The sequence below is a fragment of the Camelina sativa genome, chromosome 13, assembly GCF_000633955.1.
Source record: "Camelina sativa cultivar DH55 chromosome 13, Cs, whole genome shotgun sequence".
NCBI lineage: Eukaryota > Viridiplantae > Streptophyta > Magnoliopsida > Brassicales > Brassicaceae > Camelina > Camelina sativa.
The window spans coordinates 16,009,748-16,030,277 of record NC_025697.1 but is presented as its reverse complement, the minus strand read 5'-3'; the positions used below and the strand labels follow the sequence as shown (position 1 = coordinate 16,030,277).

Genomic DNA, 20,530 nt, shown 5'->3' with positions numbered 1-20,530 from the left:
AGTAAGAATACCAAAAATCACCTAACTCAAAACACTCTTTAATAATTCACCTTCATTTGGTAATATTATTTATAGTAACATGCCATTATATATTTAAACAAATAATAAGAAAATAAATGTAATATTTTTGTAATTTTATTACGTGTAAGATATTATTTTTCTATACTATTGGTTGATTGTTTTTTAAATAATTATAAAATAAATTTATAAGAGTCGGAGTAAAAAAAATTTTATAATCAGTGTTCAAGAAAGCGGTCTAGGCCGCCGTCTAGGCGCTAGGCGCTCAGCAGACGCCTAGATAACCGCCTAAACCGCTTAAAATTACATCAATTTTATTTTAATATTTATTTTTGATTTTTAAATTACATATATTTAAATTATTATATTTTATATCTATGTATGTAATTATAAACATTAATAGGTTGTTAATATAACTTAAATAAATATATTTTGTTACTTTTGTTTATAATTTATATATTTTTTTATTTTTATAACACATATTTTGATATAATTATATATATATAATGTTTTATGTTGTTAACGCTTAAACCGCCTAAAAACTATCTAAACCCCGACTAAGCGTTCTAGGCGCTGGATCACCGCCCAGATACCGCCTAGCGCTTTCTTATAATTCGTCTATTACAATATTTAATATGTTAAAACTAATGATAATACAAATATTACTCTTTTAAATATATGTATTCATATATAAATTTATTTTCATAAATTATGTATGATTGTTTGAATCAATTTATTCCGTATATAACGGGGGTGGGTACTTAGTTAGTTGTTGATCTGAGAGTGCTTTGACCACTTTCATTTTACACATTTTTGTTTTCTCTAAATAAATTTTACATTATTTGAATTAAAAGAAATAAAATGTCGTCAAAAAAAAAAAAATAATAATAATTTACAGATATGCCCCTTGACCTCACGCAATCACGATTTTAACTAATATCATTAATGGTGTTCGATTCACACTAAAGAGGTAATAAAATCTGCTTCTTCTACTCAACTTCCTTTGTCTACTTAGAGAAATGTCTGGCGGCGACTCAACGACGAACACGGCCATGGAGATCGCCGGTGACAAGGTTGATTCGAAGGATGTTGAGGCAACAACAACAAAAGCAGCTATCGAGTCCCAGATTCTCGCGGCTATGCAGTCCCGAGTAACCTACCTCAGAGATAAAGCAGAGTAAGAAATCGTTTCTTAAGGCATCTCTCTCTTCGCTTCGATTTCACGAAAATTATCAGTGTTGTTTTTTTCGTTTGGATTTGGTGAAACGAAGGAAAATGAGGATCTAGGTCTGTGTGAATTGAGTTGTTCGAGGTAGCATTCAGTGTATGTGGGGGTAGTCTAGGTTTTTGTAAGATTTGGTTTGGTGATGATTTAGAGTTGGATTTTGGGGAGAAACTAGGGTTTTGGGGTCAGTGATGTTTGTTATATTTGGTGAAATTTGGTTTTAACGAACAATAATGAGAATCTAGGTCTGTGGATTGAGTTGTTGTAGTAGCGTTCAGTGTCTATGGTAGGCTAGGTTTGTATAAGATTGGTTTGGTGATGTTGTAGAGTTAGATTTCGTGGAGAAACTGAAGCCTTATGGTATGGTTCCAAAGCATAGTTTTGGTGAAAGCTATATTGAAACGAAGAAATGAGAATTTTAGGTTTGTGCATTGAGATGTTCGAGTAGCAATCACTGTCCTTGGTAGGATAGCTTTGTGTCAGAGCTTGGTTATGATTTAGAGTTTGATTTCGTGGAAAATGAGGGCTGTAATGGTTTCATTTCGTTTAAGTATATGAGACGAAGATTTTCATTCAAAGGAATGGCTGAAGATTGATGATATCTCCAGTTTATGGTTTAAAGGGTTTCTGATAATTGTCAAAAGTATCCGAGAAAGGTTTTCTGAAGCACAATTATCTGGAATTTGGTTTTGCAGCAGCCTCACCTGTGAGAGTGTTCGGAGGTTGCTGGAGGAGGATCTGAAATTGGACAAACATGCTTTGGATGTGCATAAGAGCTTTGTTAAACAACATTTGGTTCAGGTATCCTTTGCCATAGTTAATGCCAAGTTTTGCATGAAATAGAGAAAATATGTTACTACTTGCAGCTGACTAATTATGCCTCAATATGTTTTCTTGGTGATAACAGTGCTTAGAAGGTGCTGAGAATGATGAAACTTCAGAAAATTCTCAAGAAACTGAGAAGAAAGATGATGTAACTCCAGTGAAAGAGGCAGCAAAGTTATCGGAAGAGCACAAGGTGAAAAAAGATGTCAAGGCAGATATGACTGGTGATGATGACAAAACCGAAGATTCTCCTGTGATGGGACTTCTGACAGAGGAGAACACGTCCAAATCTGTAGCTGAGCAAACAAAAGATGAGGAGAGCAAAGAGGTCCTCCAGAGTGACATAAAGAAAGCCCTTCGTAAAAGGTCTTCTTATATTAACGCTAATTCTGAGTAAGTCGATTATGTCTTATCCTTTCTCAGATGCCATATTTTAACCGTTAGGAAACATTTTTCTATATGTCAGTTTGCTGTCGTCAATAATTTTGGGAAAGGAACTTTATCTTTGTTTATAATCGCTTGCTTTGTTTCAGGAAAATTACAATGGGTTTACTTCGTCGACTTTTGGAGCAAGATCTTAAGTTAGAAAAGTATTCTCTTGACCCCTACAAGAAATTCATTAATGAAGAATTAGATGAAGTAAGTAACTGTAATTTACTATGTTTCTTGTTATAACTGAGAGACACATTCTTCTTATAGCTTTTCTTGGCTAATTAGGTACTACAAGCTCTTGAAACTACAAAACCTATAAGTAAGGCTACGGCTCCGAAGAAAACTACAAAACGTATGACTAAGGAAATGGCTCCGAAGACAACTGTAACCAGGAATGTCAAGAGCACACCAGCTAAAAATTCAGACAGTGAAGAAATGTCTGATTCAGATGGTGAAGACGAGGAGGAGGACATGGAAGTAGCTGTGAAAAAGAAGACGGGTGAGAAAAGAAAGTCATCAAAGTCAGAGGGAACCGGAAAGAGGAAACGTGAAAAGGAGAAAGTTTCATCTGTGAAGAAGACAAAACAAACAGATTCACAGAGCGACAGTGATGCAGGAGAAAAGGCATCATCTTCAGAAAAATCTGTGAAGGTATAGCAGCTTTGTTGTAGCTCCTATCTCGATTCCTGTAAAAACAGTGCACAATATACATCGTTTGGTTTCTGTTTGTCTACAGAAACAGGAAACTCCAACGGCTGGCTACGGCAGGCGTGTTGAGCATCTTAAATCGATCATCAAATCTTGTGGAATGAGGTTTTTAATCAAACCCGGTAGATTTTAAAAATATGTGTTGGTTCATACTCCAGGATTTTTGATTTTATATCTTTCTTGCCAGTATTTCTCCATCGGTTTACAGGAAAGCCAAGCAGGCGCCCGAGGAGAAACGCGAGGATACTCTGGTAAAAGAACTAAAGGAGATACTCGCCAAAGAAGGATTGTCTGCAAATCCTTCAGAAAAAGGTAATGTTCACACTTACGAAGTTTCTTCTACCATTAGGAAAGTGTAAGACACATTCGAGTTATTCTAGGGTGAAACCATATAAATTATTAACAATGTATATGTTTTGACCTGGTGACAGAGATCAAGGAAGTCAAGAAAAGAAAAGAAAGAACAAAGGAGCTTGAAGGTATTGATACGAGCAACATTGTGTCGAGTTCAAGGAGAAGATCCACAATAAGTTTTTTGCCGCCTCCGAAGCCAATAAAAGCAGAAGAAAGCGAGAGCGATGAATCAGAAGATTCTGATAATGAAGAGGATGAGGAAGAAGATGAAGAAGTGGTAGGAGAAGAAGAAGATGAGGAAGTAGTAGGAGAAGAAGAAGAAGAGGACGAGGGAGGTAATGAAGAAGGCGGAGAGGGAAGTCAAAATGAAGGAGAACCAAACACTGGTGCGAATCCTTTGTGTTACATCAAATTTCAGCAGAATATATTTTTTTTATAAAACTGATGATTATCTTGGTTTTGTTGCAGAAGATGGTGATGAAGAGGACAGGGAATAATTTTATAATCGTCGGCTTTGCTTAGCTTTGTCCCAGGAACAATGTAGCTTAGTTTCTCTATGTGTTGTTGTAGAGTGGTGATATTTTCTACTTTTAGAAGTGTTTAATCATGGTCATGACATTAGGATATGAATTTTAAGAGATGCACTATAACACTGGATTAGGTTTCAGCTAAAACTTCGAATGAATATGATATTCCTAGTTCAAAGTCACGTACTATTCCTAGTTCGATACCAATTGTGAAAATAAGAAAATGACCACACACAAAGTTTCACTATGATTCAACATGCTTAAACGTTAAAAATTCCCTAGTTTTTCATTTACATAATCATTACCATAAAACTTTGCTTATATGAGAGTTGAGTACTCGACTCGACACTAATTAATAAACACGGTAGTTTAAACATTAGCCAATCTTTAGCAGTCACGATGAGATCCACACGTTTCTCACTCAGATCCAAGATTATTCTTTCCAACTCCGTTCTAGTCCTAATCATTTTCTTGAACTTAAAACTTGTAAATCTTCTTAAATATCTTCTTAATCGCCATGTCAACCTAGAACGTTTAGTTCTCCATACTTTGCAACAAACTTTTTTTAAAAATATTTTAACAACATCATCACTATACGTTTCATAGGCTTTTAAAGATTAATCTTGTCAATACTAAGTTCATATTTGGCGTCTAACGATACATTTACCAAATTAAGATTTCTTCCATTTCCGTGATATTCCACAATTACAGAAAAGATACAACATTTTTTATATAGTTGAATCTAATACTTACCACAAGACAGCTTGAAAATGTAAACAACATTAAAACAAACAAGATAAACAAATTTCCCTTCTTGGAAATTTGGCCTTCCAAAATTTGAGAGCAATGTCTTTTTGTTTAGGTATTGTTAGCCACACCTTTGTCTATTGCAATGGGAATACCACCAATACCCTCTGTCTTTGTGGAGATGTTGGTGATTGGAAGCTCCTGCAATCCTGTTTTCTCCTCAACCGAAATCACTTCGTCCTTAGCTTTTCCCCACACGACCCTATATAGCCCAAACACGATGAAAATCGCCCCTATTATACTGCATTGACAAAATCAAACAACTACTTAGTTACATATATTGCATATATAATCTAATCGTTTGTACTAGTGTCGTTTCTATATAACTATAGTTTACCTTCCAAGGTGGATCTTTTCAGCCAAAACTAGCACGCCAAGGAAGGCAGTGATGATCATGCACATAGGACTGAACGACGTAGTAAAAACCGGGCCTCGTTCCCTAATCACAATGCTTTGTATGTAATACGCCATACCAGAACAAACCACTCCCTGATATTAACCATACAATTACCATATTAATATCAATATTTACTAGTTTGTGATTATATATTATAAAATCAGATGGTTTCGTATTAAACGGTGAAAACTTACGGAGTAAACCGCGGCAAGTGTGCCTGAGTCCATACCGATCTTCCAGGCGCTCAAGTCACGCACCATCACGACCGAAGCAATGGTGTTCAATATTGTTCCCAATCCGCAAATCCACATAACCAATGACAATTCCGCAGGATATTTTTTTAACGTGAATGACTGAAAAAATTAACCACTTTATTAACTTTAATATATACTATTCATCTTTTGTTAAAATGCCATGTAAATTATGTATAGCTTTAACCAATATATCACAAATTAGTTTACATTATCCAATATATATGTATAAATAGTGATTATAATATTTATGGTGTGTTACATAGACTAATTTGAACACACTAATTGAGAATCTAAATATATGAGACTAAATTTTTGCTTACTTGTAAAATGAAGAAACCTGCCCAACTGGTGATACTACCCATAACCGCTAGGGTTCCGGTGACCCAGTTCTGGTCAGTGGTCTCGGATGAGCTGCTGGAGGAGCCACCATGTAAAGAGGTATGAGCACTCTTAAAGAGCTCAATGGCTGGACCTTTGTACAACGTCATCACCATCGCTCCTACTAAAGTGATTGCTGTTCCAATCACCTTTGCAAGACTTCGTACCTTCTTCAAGTTTACAGTTTCTATCCTGATTATATTAAACAAATACATGATTAGTAAATTAGTAAATTAGTAAAAAGAAAACTATGTTTACGTTTGCTAGTTAAAAAATTTGAGAACAATATTAAATCTAATTAGAAACAAATTACCTGAAAATGACAGCCATTATAAAAGTAATGGCAGGAAGTGCATTAACAAAGGCAGAACTGTACGTAGCTGACGTGGCTTTCATTCCTATGTAGTACAAGTTCTGGTCCAAAAGTGGTCTGAATAGACAAGCAACAACAATTACGAATTGATCAATTTATTAATTATGTATCTAATCATATGCTTCAATTTTGCATCAACCAATCATATTCTAGGTTTTTCACAATCACTCTTAAAATATAAAAAGGAAACGCAAATAAGTGAATGACTATGAGAAGACGGCAATGAGTGATGATCTCATCAAATTCACCACTAGAATCTTTTCGTATAGATTCGACCAAAATAATATTGTTTTACACCTCATTTCTACGAAAATTTATTTATTTTATTTAAATTATTAAATTGGCTTTTATATAAAAACTTTGTTTTATTTGTCGATTTTTAAAATCTTACATGAACAAAAAAAGACAATAGGTCCTCCTCTATAGTATTATGCAAATCAAAAATTTTAATTTTCATTTGGTATATTGGTAAAATATGTATTTATAGTTTTATTGTTTTTCTATTTAAATTTTTTATTTTCATTGATTAAGAAACTAATTTGAACTGTCTCTAATATTTTACAAAAAGTGCTTTAAATGTTAGGCATGACGTATATATTATCATGAAAATATATCAACCTCACAATTTTTTTCATTCGTCTTTATTAGGCCCGAGAATCCTATATAATTATTTATAAAATTATAGTATGTTGTTAATCTAAATTTATCGTTTGAATATGATATATATATATATAAGTATATGTATATATGTGTTATGTGTGCACATGTTAATGTATAAACATATATATATCTATATGTGTGTGTGCACACCTAACACACACATATTGACATATATATGCTATTATGCATGTACATGAAAAGGGGATAAGGTTTATGTATACGGAGCTTACTCTAGGAATCCGAGGGAAAGAATCCTAAAGAACAATGGCCATGTCATCTTAGGCCTTATTTTCCTGAAAAGTATGCGTTAAATTAGTATTGAGACACTTATATATATAGCACACCATGGCTTTAGATATAAAAAACCAAACTAAACAACGCATACAACATCATGAAACATACATACCTCTCGAGAACGAGGGCAAAAGGAGCAATGACAATGGTGGCGACGACGTGACGATAGGTAGCAAGGATCCAATGGTTCATGCCATGCTTGAAGGAGACCATGGTAATGATGTACATGCCTGCATATCCGAATTGGAGTGATATGATTGCTATTATTGGCTTCAACTTATCCACTTTCCCACATTGTTTTTCTCCTCCCTTCATTTTTGAGCCCTTGATTTTGAGATGTAAGTATTCTATATAATATATATATATATATATATATATATATATATTGTTATATCTCTCTCTAGATACAAGATGTTTCGTGAACGATGAAGAGATACTTGTTTAAGCATACAAAACCAAATAGGAAATGATCCTTCTTATAGTCCATCAAAAGTTAGATTTAAAAGATAAATACCACTATTTTGTTGGTTCAATAATACGTCTACGTATCTTCTCGAATATTATAATGCAAAGATATGAGTAACAAAAACAAAGGGCATTATAGAAAGGAAAAAAAAAAGACATATTGGGAAATTTTTAATTTCTTTTGTTCCTACGGAAATTTGCAAAATAGGAGGACCAATAAACTTCTAGAGTTTGTGCATTAATTGATTATATATTATTTACTTTTTCAAAAACAACAAATCATGAAAAATTGTAAATAAAGTTTGTTTATCGTGTATGTTATTTTCAATTGATGACACAATATTTTAAATATTATCACTCTATTTATCTATGAAATCCGAAAATGTCATCTAGATATTAAAAGTATTCAAAAACTATTATTATCTTACTCATTTTAATTCTTTTTAAGTTTTTCATTACCCCTCATTAGAGTCACTGTAAATTAGGTTAGACAAATCACTTAACAATTTGTCCCCTAATTAGGAAAATCAGGTAACACAAACACCTGATTTAATTTTCAGGGTCTCTCAAACTGCATGTGCATGTTTATTTATATGAATCAAACTATAAGAAGGTTAGAAACAGTCGATGGCTAAGGCCATCTTCCATTAGTGTGTTTCAAATGCTAGGTAACCTGGCAACAGAAATCTGGTTCGCCGCGTGAACTAGACAATTACCCAACCAGTGAACATAAGCGAGGGCAAATAACTTCGCTTTACCTTTACTGGTTTATAAATACCTTTAAGGAGACAAATAAATTAAAATTAACCTTAAAATCAGAAACATCATATCCTTTCTCCATTTTATTATGTGTTGTTAAAAGTTTTCACACAATTATAAAAATTAATTTTCATTATACCCTTTATTAGAACACTTAATATTTTTTCAAGGATGAATTGATTTTAAAAAATGTGGATAAAATAGAACTATTAACAAAAATCTGCAAAAATATTTAAACTTAATTAAACAGACAGATATATTGGTTCATTTCGTTGTATTTATAGACGTGCATGTTTGATGTTTGTGTGTTGTGAGCAAAAAGGATCAACGAAATGAACCAATAGAATTCTAAAAGACAAGAAAAAACATCAAACATGCACGTCTATAAATACATTTTAAATTATTGTTTCATGCTCGTTCATTTCTGGACCAAATGTGAGAAAACTGACTCAGACAACAATACAAGTACTATACATCCAAAATTTTGACGTTAGTATAGTATTCTCTCTCTTTTTTTATATATAGAATTACTTTATACCCTTTTTACTTTAATTTTAACTAAAAGATACCCTTATCCATTAGTGATAAAATACCAGACCTAATACTTATATCAAGTTATATGTTCTGAATCAGAATATATTCGAATGGTATGATAAAATATAGATAATTTGTTAGAAATGTTCTTTTGGGACTTCTCTTTTCAAAAATACCCATTTTCTTGGTAATTTTCAGTTTTACCTTCTTTTATACAATTACAATATGTTAAATTAGTTTTTAGATTTTTTTTATAGGTTTGGGTTTTCTATTTTATATTTAGGGTATAGTTTTAAAGAGGTAGTGTTTAGTAATTTGAGTTTAACGTTTAGAATTTAGTCATTTTGTATATAGAAAATGAGTATTTTTAAAAATATCCATACAAATATACATATTTCAAGGGGAAAAAAAAAACAAATCTTAGTAATAACAAAACCCAAAGGAAAGAAAGAAATGGATAGCTCAAGACTCAAGTGGACCTCCTGGCAATGAATAATGCATTTTCCTGCACATTTAAATTTATGTATTCAGGTGTTGTGTTTTGTTGGTTTCCTATTTAAAATTTTTGCATATTAGAAGTTGGGTTTTTTTCCTTACTGACCACCAAGTGCTGTCTTGTCTCAGTGCTCTAACGTGACGCAATTAATTCCACTTAATCTCGCACTAAGCTTAAGTGAATATAGTAAGCAAGGATTTAACTGGATGGCATCTATATATACATTTTTTAAGTACATTTTGGGTTCTACTCTTTTATTTATACTTATTTACAAAGTTAATTCTTAACAAATTTCCAAAAATAGTTTTACTTCAGATTTTGTTTTCTAAATATGTTATATTCAATTCCAACTAAAAAATTACATCAATCAATATGGAAACAAAAACTATGATATATTTAACCACACCTTCTATTGTGTTTTGAAGATATTATATCTTCGAATCCTTTGCAAACAAAGAAAACAACAATTTGAGCTTTGTTTCTTAACGTAAGAAGAACTTCGATTCATATTTATTTAAATATTATAATTAATATATAGAAACTTAATAAAATTTTAAAATATTACGAATATGTAAAATTAAAAAAAAAAAACTATATAGTATGGTTATATAGTAGATAAGTTATAAAGAGTACATGTTGAAATTAATAAAAGATCATTAAATTTGTGCTAACACGGGTTAAATCCTTATTTTATTATTTGTCAACACTACTAATATTAGAATATTTGACATATAAAATCAAGTTAATATAACTAAGATTGTGTAAAATAATTAAATCATTTGGAAAAATGTGACTTAATCACAGCATAGAAATGACTTATTTTGTATTTAAATTCCTTACTTTTTGTTATAATAATTAAAAATCAAAATAGATACTCAAGCACTAAACAAAACAAACTAAAGATAGCAAACAAATGGTCATGAAGTTATTGCGGGATAAAAAATTAATATAAATATTTAGCCACACAAACGTTCAGAAAATTTAGTTATTCCTCTATTTACAAACCAACCAATATTTAACAAACAAATATAGCATACAATATAAATAATAACAAAAATTATATACATGTGGTATACCGCGGGTTAAAATCTAGTAGAATAATATTTGTGTGGTACATTTTGCCAAAGGATTTGGTTTTAGATCCTTTAAAATTATCTCCATATGGAAAGTTTGTTTCATAATTTCTAAAAATCTGAATTCTTTTCATCGAGTATCTTGAAAGGTATATTAATTCTGAGAAAATATACTTATACATGTGTCAAAAACTAGGTTGCATAGAAATTCTCTTCGATATTTGTTTGTTTGTTTCTGAAACATTAGGATATGGAAAATTTTGAAAACAGAAAAAAATAATACGCAATTCCTAATAACCTAAACTTATGAATCTGAGTGATTTAATCTTTATCTTTCATCAGTTAAACTATTTAATATTTATATCTTAGAGTGGTTTCAAACATTGTTTATTTTATATGGTTTTAACGTTTGATATTTTATTTTAATATATACACGTTTCCAATTTGTATCCATTTTTTACTATTATGAAAATATTTTTTTTTATTTTCAAAATACTTCTCTTCCATGTATTCGTTTCTGTTTTTCTACAACATAGGTCAAAGACAATATTTAATGTTTTCCGGTGGTAATACATTTGGAAAACTAGAATTTTGTTCAAGATGAATGTACACATTAAGTCATTTATGCGCCTTCCATATGGGATTACCCATGATAAGAAGGTATTCACATCGAAATGCTACAAAGTGAACTTCTCTCCAAAAGACTACCGCACCATTGAAAGGTGCATAAGCCTAGATCCATTGAAAGGCGAGTGAAGCAGCTTTCTTAGCAGCATCAAGCTATTGTTTGGGATAGCTAGATCGCTTGCTACTGGATTAACATTGAACAGGGTAACTGTGTGGGCCTAAGCCTAAATTCAAAATTGTTATATAGATGATATTTTTGTTTTCAGAAAAACTCAACCCCCGTATAAACTGTTTTATCACATTTTCATTTCTCACCAACCACTGGACCACTAGAAATCTTATCCAATACAACTACAAATATGATCATTGTTGTTCCATAAGACAACTACAAATATGATCCATTGTTGTTCCATAAGACACCCACTTGGTTCTTAGGACAAGATTATCGGTGGGTTCTTATAAGTGGGTTGTTAAACACTGTTTGATTTTTTTATGAATTAATTGTGTATTGTTTTGAATAAAAGAACCCATGAACTATTAGTTAAAATTTTCGCCTCCAATGGTAGGTTTTAATTTTGGATCTCTTATTTTTGAAAATATTGTTTTTTGAAATTTAAAAATTGTAAATAGAATAGAAGTGGTATAAATGTGTAAACATTTAAGATTTTATAAAAATCTTAGACATCTACTTATAAGTACCAAGTATATGTTCCAGCTACAAATACACAGTCCCTATTAGCTCAGTCCTGAAAAGAATACAATACAAAGTAAGATCTATGAGCTTTTAAGCAAAACAAGTTCAAAGAATCAGAGTAACACACACCAGTTTACAGTAGAGGTCTTCAACGAACAAATATTACTAACACAAATGATTCAAGATTCACAAAAAGAAACTCCCCACCAATTGAATAATCGATGATTGGAAGCAAGCACATTGATCCTTTTGCTTGAGTTAATTCACATGAAATAAGCCTCTTCTTGGCTGTATAATCAGCTTAAGCCTCCTCTTGAGGCCTTTGACTCTTTTTTATGTGTCTGGTTTAGTTCCCTATGTTGTTGTTGTTTCTGAAAACTGAACATCTCTTGTTTCCACGAATTCACAGAGATGATCCGATAACAAATGCTTCTTTACAAATCACTAGTCTGCACTAGGTTCGCCTGAACCATGGCGCTCTCATCTGATCATATCTAGTAGATCTTGAACAACTTCAGACATCAATGGTCTGAATTCTGGTTCAGACTAGAAAAGAAGAAAAGAAAATAACTTTTTTGGTCAAGCAAACACAATCACAACCATCTCATTCCAGTTTCTAATTGTCAGTATGTGCTTTTACCTGAACACAATGGAAAATTATATCAGCAAAGTGTGACAATGACTTTGCAGGGTATTGTCCATTAAGAGATGGATCAACCATTTTGCCCAATGCATCAACATCGTGAAGCTGAGGGATTGCCCACCTCACTAAGAAGTGCTCTCCTCTACTTCGGTCCCTATAATTGACTCATTGATATTATAAAATCTGAGCGTAAGAGGAAGTGTGGTTGTTGTAAAAAACTCTCCACTACTTCGGTCCCTATAAGGATTAAGATGAGATTACGTAGAACGTGAGCATAAGAGGAAGTGTGGTTGTTGTAAAAATCCCTTTGTCCTCACCAGCAACCTGATTCAGTTGCCCTCATACTCGTCATCCATTTCCAATATTTTCAGAACACGACGACCAAAGAGAAGGCCACTACAGTAAGCTAACATCACAAAAAACACCAAGTCTTTAAGAAACCATACAGACAGTGACATCCATGCTTTGGCGGGTCTCCGAGATCCTTTCGACGACCTATGTTGAAGGGATATCTAGATGATCCGATCGATTGCGTTTAAACGCATCAGTGATCTCTATAACAGAACAATAAGCTAAAGTCTCAATCTTTACTACTTAAACCAAGGTTATCAAAGCTATGACAGAACAAAAAACATAAAGTTATCAATTAACCAATTTGTGATCCAAAATAAAAAAACCCTAATCATAAAACACTAATCAGGATTGATTCAATCACTAATTTTATTGAGAAACTTACCCTCTGCTTCCAATTGATTCAGTCTCTTCTGATTGAGTGGACTCCAAATTCACGATTCACGATTCTAAATCGCCTCTCATACATCCTCTTGGAGACGATTTACGATTCAATCTATCACGATTCACGATTCAACCATACACCCTTCGATTCCATTCGTAAAATCTTCGTCTTTTCGCAATCGCGAGAGAAAGAGAGAGAGAGAACGAAAGAAATGAAATTCGATCCAATTAATTTTTTTTCCTTTTCTATTTTTTGTTCGACCAATAGAATGCTGACACGTTTCGTCTCTTATATCAGAAATGGATCTACTAAATAAGGGGCTCTCTTACGTTTATTCTTTTCTTCTGGTTTATTTTTTTTCCACTAAAAAGCTAAGAACTCCTTAGAACCTGCCATTGAGGAAAGTCTTAGTAGTATCCGAACACGAATTTTAATATTCTCATATCTGATTCACACTATTGTTTCAAAAGACATCCATTTAGTTCTTATCACTAACAGAACACGAATTAAAAAGTATAATTGTTAGAACTTCACCAAAAAAATATTTGCTATACAGTTTAGTTAGAATATTAAATTGCTAACTTAAGCCTACCTCAAAGGTTATATTACAAAGATGGTTGGTAAGCCAAGTACGAGGACAATCCAAACTCAGTTTTTGCAGATTGAAGCTCAAGGAAGAATAAACACTTGGCTTTTAGGCATGTAGGCCAGTGTGACTATAAATCATGAACAATGAACATGAGAATAATATATCGTGCTTTCATTTAGTGATCATGCGAACTTTGAACTTTGAGTGCCCTCAACACTACTTGAATGTTGATTACCTCTGTTTCCTTTCATCTCACATGTGTTTTCGCCATTTTTTTTTAGCCATACTTTTTGAAGCATCTCTCCAACCTTCACCTGAGTCATTTTGCTTGGGACAAATTTTTGTCAATTTAATCTTTAGACATGGAGAAAACTTCATGTCTAAATTGTCTCCCTATATTTGTTTTTATTTCTTGGGTTTGGAATGATGTTTTTTTTTTTTTTGTCAAATCTTCCTTTACTCGGATTCTGCTTCCTTAGTGAGTTTCTTATTTGTAAGCAGAAAACGGAATTACATATATTTATATATCAATCAGTAGGAATGGCATATATCGTAAATAAACACATTTTTATTGGTTTATAAGTAATGTGAAAACTTTTATGTAATGTTTTGGTAAGAAAATGTTCAAAAGTTTTATTCTAGTAATAAAACATGTTTTATGTAATATTATGGGTAATTTCCCTAATAATGGTCGTTTCGAAATTTTTATATATCTCTCATACAAAACACTACCATACCACATTGAGACATCCTGATAAACAAGCATCCGTGCCTAAACACAAAACTGTTTCGATTTTGGAATTTTTTTTTTAATCATTTCACTTTTATAACTATATTAAAAAAAATGAGTGGAAGTCAGAAGAATTAACAAATAAAAAAAAAAATTGTGTGATCCAGGGCACTGAGGCTCAATGAAAGGTTCCTAGTGCTAATTGCGTTGCGTAAATAGGCACTTATGAAAATATGAATATTCTTTCGCCTTTGGTTTTTAGCAAATCAACCAAGAATAGCCCTATAACCGTTATCACTTCGTCTAACTCCATTAGCTTATTGTTTATTTATTTATGTTGAGTGTATGTACTGAAAAAGTTGTCTCTGAATTGTGCTTCCATATTATTACATTTGTTTACCATGCGACTACTTCTTGAGTCTATGATAATAAATTTAAACCATTCTCATTTTAATAAAATATCTACTTTCTTAGCCCAATTAAAAACAAAAACAAGAAAGAAAAATTAAATAATGTGACGAAGTGAATGACAGCACCTAAACAAAGTTGATCAGCTTTCAATCAAATCAGTCATCAATAATGGTATTGATTCAATACGTTTAGTTAATAATTATTTTAAATATATAGATTTTTTCTTAGTTTTTGTTATACACTGTTATTAGTTTTTGTTATACACTTCTGCAAAGTAGTTAAAAACTATTGGTTTATAATTATATATATTGTTAATCACAGAAATTAACGTATTTATCATAGTAAATTTTTAATTTATCAGAATTTAAAACTTGGGTTAGTTAGCAAGAGAGGAAGTATAAAATTTACATGTGTCAGCTGAGATTCTAGTTTGCTCAACATGGGTCCCATGGCTCCATGCTCTCTCCTTTTGTGATTTTTTTCTTTATTTTCTTATTATTGATCTTAAACTATACAGATCCTACATAATGAATTGAAAGTGATCTAACTTTAATGGAGCTAACTGGAGGTCGTTGAGAATGAAGAGTGTACTAATGACCTAAGCAATCACAACAGCAGAGAGGATATTCTAGCCGTATAGTATAAATGTTGTGACGTATGTTCTTAGTTCGATTCTTATCTAGTGCTGGAAAGTGATGAGCCTGATCTAACCATGCACAAACATATGCATGGATCCGGAGGACACTCAATGATTAACACGATTACACGACATAGAATGGATTGACTCAAAGCTGTGCCGAGATCAATAGACTTACGACAAATTTAAAAAAATGTGGCTTCACACGTTTTATTTTTGAGAGAATTTTTAAAAAATAAAAAGAAAAAAATATTGTTCACAAAAAAAAAAAATATTGCTCACTTCAAAAAAATTCCTTCAAAACGAGATTTGGTGGCTAGTTAATGAAAAGGAAAAACAAGCAAATTTTTTAATGAAATGTTAAGGGAAATTTGAACCTATAACCAAGAAAAAAACTTGAATTTATTGTCTAACTATTTTAACTATGAAACTGTTATATATTATATATTTTATATATTAATGACTAACTTATCCCTATCAACCACCACTTTCTACTACCATCACCCGTCACCGATCTACGGTTACTACCACCGGCCATACTTCAGACTACCACTTTCGGTTACCACCGCTGGCTACCTACCGGCTACTACCGCCGATCACCGACCTTTGGCCACTACTGCTGGCCACCACCGTCGGCCACCACCACCAGCCACCGATCTCCGGTCACAACCGCCAGTCACCAACCTCTGGCCACCACTGCCGGCCACCACCGTCGACCACTAACTACGGCGGCCACCACTTTCGGCCATTCTTAACCATCACCTCCATTAAACCATCAACACCCTTACTGATAATTTTTACTACCTCTTATGTTAGATATTTAATTTTTTGAATTAACCTGCTATATTCTTAAATATATTTCCTATTTTGACTACCACACTAATTCACCCAAATGTTAATTTTAATGATGAGTTTTGAAAAAAAAAAATGTATGTATTAAAATAAAATATTCAAGGAAAAAACTATGATCTCTCTAATCAAGTCGTTTTGGTGTAGTAGTAAAAGGAGAAAAGTTGGAGGAGATTAGTCTTCCGTGAAAAAACAAAAACGGTGTTTTTTGTTTGTTTGTTTTTTTTTTTTTTTTCGTTTGTTTGTGGCCTAAGGTCGTCGACTAGATAACTTGAAACTTGACAATCACGGGTAAACAAAGTTGGAGGTGACCATGACGGCATGACGGCATGACGGCATGACGTATAATGTTACTTTGGCTACCCCGTAAACATTTTAAGTGACAATATGATGTTTAGTGCATGTAACCTCCCTCACATATCCCTCTTTCCAGGCTAACATATCCCTCTTTCCAGGCTAGTATCTCATCAGATACATGTGAGTTTGGCTACCCGTAAACATTTTTAAGTGACAATTAACATATTTCTACGCTTGCAAAGCAATTCTTTTTTTTATTTTTCTTAACATACATTGTTTTTTATAAGAAATTTAAAATTAGACACACCCAATCATGACCCTTGTATTTAATTTTTAGTGATTCCTAGCTGATCAGTTACATCTTACGTGACTGTCCAAGCATAATTTAATAACATATGCATACAAATATATATAATTATTTAATTTATTCATGGTCGGATACAAATATTTATTTATAACTCTTGAATGCTTTCTTCACTTATATTCCCCAGATGTGTTGTGATGCCCAACACCATCGGGAACGCTCAAATTGCTGCCGTCGGCTATAGAAGAAGCCAATCTGGTGTCATCGTCACCTTTAGTTGTGATTGGCAATTCATGGAGGCTACTCTTTTCAAGGTTATCTAATCCTGATACTTCATAGTCTTTTCCTTTGCCCCAAACCACCATATACAAACCCGCAGCGATAACTATCCCTCCTATTACACTGCAACATAACCAAATACAAGGATCAAGAACGTGTATCTTGATGGCATTTATTAGATGTGTACTAATAATTGCAATGTGTGTCAACGTACCATCCGAAATGGATTTGTTCATGAAGAATAAAAGAAGCAAGGAGAGCTACAAGAACCATGCAAAGAGGGTTAAAGGCAGTGACAAAAACTGGCCCTCTCGTCTTCATTACCTTTCCTTGCACGTAGTACGTTATCCCTGAGCTTACTATACCCTTCAATATTTAGCCAAATTTGGTTAGTATATACTCCCTCTGTCTCATAAAAATTGATGTTTAGAAGCTTTTACACATTTTAAGAAAACAATGATTACTTAGTTTAAATATATTTTTTCCTTTAACTAAAGAGATATTATTTAATTTTAAACCAATAACAATTCAAACTTTTAAATATTTTCAATGATTACTTCTTGAAGTTTACAAAACATCAATCTTTGTGAGACAAAAAAATATCCCATAACATCAATCTTTATGAGACAGAGAAAGTATATATTTTTTAGTTTATTCTAAAGAGATTAGTTTACCGCAGTAAAAACTGATATTTACTAACCGTATAAAGAGGACCATAAAGCCTTGCATCCCATCCAACCGCCCATCCGCTGGGGTGTCGCTCCATCACAAGTGCTACAGCGAAGCTTTGGACAGCCCCAGCAAGGCATATTAAGGATGATAGTGAAAGATCGGCGGGATAAGTCTTTATGGTTATGGACTGCATTTCAAATATAGAAATGTTTTTAAGTATTGGTCGATGCTGTAAAAAAAGCTTCGACTTTTATATTATTTTGGTTGATTAGTGTATATTATGTATGAATTGAAAAAAGTAAGGAGCTAACCTGTAAAACATAGAAACAAGACCAAGCAACACAACAGATGAGTATTAACAAGGTTCCAACAACCCAATTGCTATGGTCTTGTGAACTGTTGGTATGTCCGTTTTGTTGATCCGTACTTGGGTTAGACCATGGTAAAGGAATAAGTGGACCTTTGTACAGTGTCATTACCAATGCCCCTCCCACACCAATCAATGTCCCAATTATCTTTGCTTTGCTTCGTACCTCTACTATGTTCACTTTCTCTATTCTGTATATATATCACTTGTTAATTATAATATTAAACAATATATATATATATATGTGTGTGTGTGTGTGTGTGTTTAAACATAGATTACCTTAAAATCCAAGCTATTATGAATGTGACAGAAGGAAGAATGTTCATAATAGCAGATGCATATGTTGCTGATGTCATGTTCATCCCCAAGTAACCAAAACCCTGATCCAGGACTGGCCTACACACAGACCAGACAGTATCTATTCAGGGTACTTGCCACTTTATAGTATATCATGACTCTGTTTTTTGTTTCTTTACCAAAGCATAATATTGATTGTTTTGAGACTTATGTGATATGGGAAGCTTATTCTTACTCTAAGAAACCAAGTGCCATTATTTTCCAGAAAACTGAAATTGTCATCTTCGGCCTCACTTTCCTACAAAACCGAAATCGAAATGAACATTCAGTTTTCAGAGGTTTTTGTTATTCCTGTCCAAAATAATTATCTGATTCGATGTTTTAACAACAATACGAATCACTATTATTAGGCAACAACATGCTAATTAAGAAACATCTCACTTTGTCAGCATTAATAATATTGTTTAAAACATAATACTGACCTTTCAAAGATGAGTGCAAAAGGTGCAAGGACAAGAGCAGCCACAAGATTACGATACACAATTAGGACATAACGGTTCTGGCCTTGGTTGAGAGTGGCCATAATGACAATATACGTTCCTGCTGCTCCAAATTGCAAAAATATCATTAAAATATAAGGCCTACACTTCTGCATAGTTGCACTTATACCCTCCATGGTTACTTTGTTTATTTTGTTTTCTGTCAAGGTTATTGAAGAGAGTATGATGAACGGGTCTTCTTATATATAAAACATCAAAAAGGTGATATAGAGTTTTGGATAAATGTGAGAACTAGTTTTCCCCCCTGATCAAGAGTCATGTAGATTACCAAAAGAAAAAAAAAATAAAGAAATATCTATTGGGACACGACCAATGAGATACGTTATTCAATAAAAAGAGGGCGTAATAATTGCTGTTTTTGATTGGTATGGGTTCTTGCAAATTGTAAAGCAAACAATAACCATATAATGCCCTGATGATTCTTTTGCTATAACACTAATATCCTGTTGCACACGTCACAGATAAAATTCTTTCAATTTAATTTTATCTTTTTTTTTTTGTTAAAAGTGTTTGGCCCAACTTGATAAACAAGTAAACCTAAAATCTACACGTCTAATTTTAGCTACGTGTATGTTTCGTTTAAGTGTCCCGAAGAGTCCGAACGTTTTTTGTTAAAATGTTTCATCACAAATCACGTGGGAGCGACTTCGGGTTTCGAGTATACACCGCTGGTTAGTTATTGGAAAAATATTTATGTTTGTCTTTTTCTTTGTACGAAAAGCAGAGAATGATGTGTAAATGTAATATGAGATTAAGCAGCCTAAGTTATTTATGTTTGTCTTTTTCTTTGTACGAAAAGCAGAGAGAGAATGATTGTTTTTGGTTAATTTGGTAGCTTCTCTAATTTTTTATAATGTTTAAATTGATTACAAGTTAAATATTATTAAAATATAACTCAATACAGAACATAATCTCAATACCATAGATTAGATATGCATGTTTGTTTAGTAATCGCTACATCAGCGACCGAGAATCAAATGCATGCAAAATTATAATAGAGACACTATAACTGTCGTTGAACTTGAATATAAACATCGATAACGTTAATAGTGAAAAAATTGGGTCGATGTTATTTTCAGCATACAATATGCATCACTATAAATATTGAGTTACTTTCTGGGCCAATTTGCCTGATAGCCAAAATCTTGAATACAATTAAGAATATAGCAGGTAATTTGAAAAAATTAGTAAAATAGGATCAAGGGTATTTAAAATTACTAGTGGTGGTGGTGGGAACTGAACAGTGGCCGGCGGCTGAA

At 32.7% G+C, this 20,530-nt stretch overlaps 3 protein-coding genes across 4 annotated transcripts; 1 reads left to right on the top strand and 2 right to left on the bottom strand.

Annotated features, from left to right (window-relative positions):
- On the top strand, positions 1,038–4,260 carry LOC104736872 (DNA ligase 1-like). Of its 2 annotated transcripts, none has more exons than XM_010456952.2 (9): positions 1,038–1,195; positions 1,939–2,044; positions 2,151–2,461; positions 2,602–2,707; positions 2,786–3,151; positions 3,237–3,313; positions 3,396–3,520; positions 3,640–3,948; positions 4,034–4,260. In XM_010456952.2, exons 1-9 carry the CDS (start codon positions 1,038–1,040, stop codon positions 4,057–4,059), a joined length of 1,584 nt encoding a protein of 527 aa, XP_010455254.1. In that variant the 3' UTR covers positions 4,060–4,260. The 2 variants fall into 2 exon arrangements, with proteins under 2 accessions (XP_010455254.1, XP_010455253.1); XM_010456951.2 differs by having other exon boundaries at positions 4,031–4,260.
- On the bottom strand, positions 4,752–7,707 carry LOC104736871 (WAT1-related protein At4g08300). The gene is made up of 7 exons (XM_010456950.2): positions 7,365–7,707; positions 7,189–7,251; positions 6,239–6,355; positions 5,868–6,117; positions 5,488–5,646; positions 5,234–5,385; positions 4,752–5,137 (listed from the first exon to the last, which is right to left on the bottom strand). The coding sequence occupies exons 1-7, from the start codon at positions 7,565–7,567 to the stop codon at positions 4,948–4,950; spliced, it is 1,134 nt and encodes a 377-aa protein (XP_010455252.1). The 5' UTR covers positions 7,568–7,707; the 3' UTR covers positions 4,752–4,947.
- On the bottom strand, positions 17,090–19,688 carry LOC104736870 (WAT1-related protein At4g08290-like). Its single transcript, XM_010456948.1, has 7 exons — positions 19,194–19,688; positions 18,947–19,009; positions 18,694–18,810; positions 18,359–18,605; positions 18,076–18,234; positions 17,590–17,741; positions 17,090–17,498 (listed from the first exon to the last, which is right to left on the bottom strand). The coding sequence occupies exons 1-7, from the start codon at positions 19,385–19,387 to the stop codon at positions 17,267–17,269; spliced, it is 1,164 nt and encodes a 387-aa protein (XP_010455250.1). The 5' UTR covers positions 19,388–19,688; the 3' UTR covers positions 17,090–17,266.

What these genes read in the sequence shown, in the direction of transcription:
- LOC104736872 (XM_010456951.2), top strand. Translation starts at nt 1,038, where the DNA reads ATGTCTGGCGGCGACTCAACGACGAACACGGCCATGGAGATCGCCGGT. An exon ending in TATATTAACGCTAATTCTGA is followed by an intron (nt 2,462 to 2,601) that starts GTAAGTCGATTA and finishes GCTTTGTTTCAG; the next exon opens with GAAAATTACAATGGGTTTAC. An exon ending in TGAAGGAGAACCAAACACTG is followed by an intron (nt 3,949 to 4,030) that starts GTGCGAATCCTT and finishes GTTTTGTTGCAG; the next exon opens with AAGATGGTGATGAAGAGGAC.
- LOC104736871 (XM_010456950.2), bottom strand. Translation starts at nt 7,567, where the DNA reads ATGAAGGGAGGAGAAAAACAATGTGGGAAAGTGGATAAGTTGAAGCCA. An exon ending in ATAATGGCTGTCATTTTCAG is followed by an intron (nt 6,118 to 6,238) that starts GTAATTTGTTTC and finishes TAATATAATCAG; the next exon opens with GATAGAAACTGTAAACTTGA. An exon ending in GAAAAGATCCACCTTGGAAG is followed by an intron (nt 5,138 to 5,233) that starts GTAAACTATAGT and finishes TTGTCAATGCAG; the next exon opens with TATAATAGGGGCGATTTTCA.
- LOC104736870 (XM_010456948.1), bottom strand. Translation starts at nt 19,387, where the DNA reads ATGGAGGGTATAAGTGCAACTATGCAGAAGTGTAGGCCTTATATTTTA. An exon ending in TTTGCACTCATCTTTGAAAG is followed by an intron (nt 19,010 to 19,193) that starts GTCAGTATTATG and finishes TCGGTTTTGTAG; the next exon opens with GAAAGTGAGGCCGAAGATGA. An exon ending in CTTGTTTCTATGTTTTACAG is followed by an intron (nt 18,235 to 18,358) that starts GTTAGCTCCTTA and finishes TTTGAAATGCAG; the next exon opens with TCCATAACCATAAAGACTTA.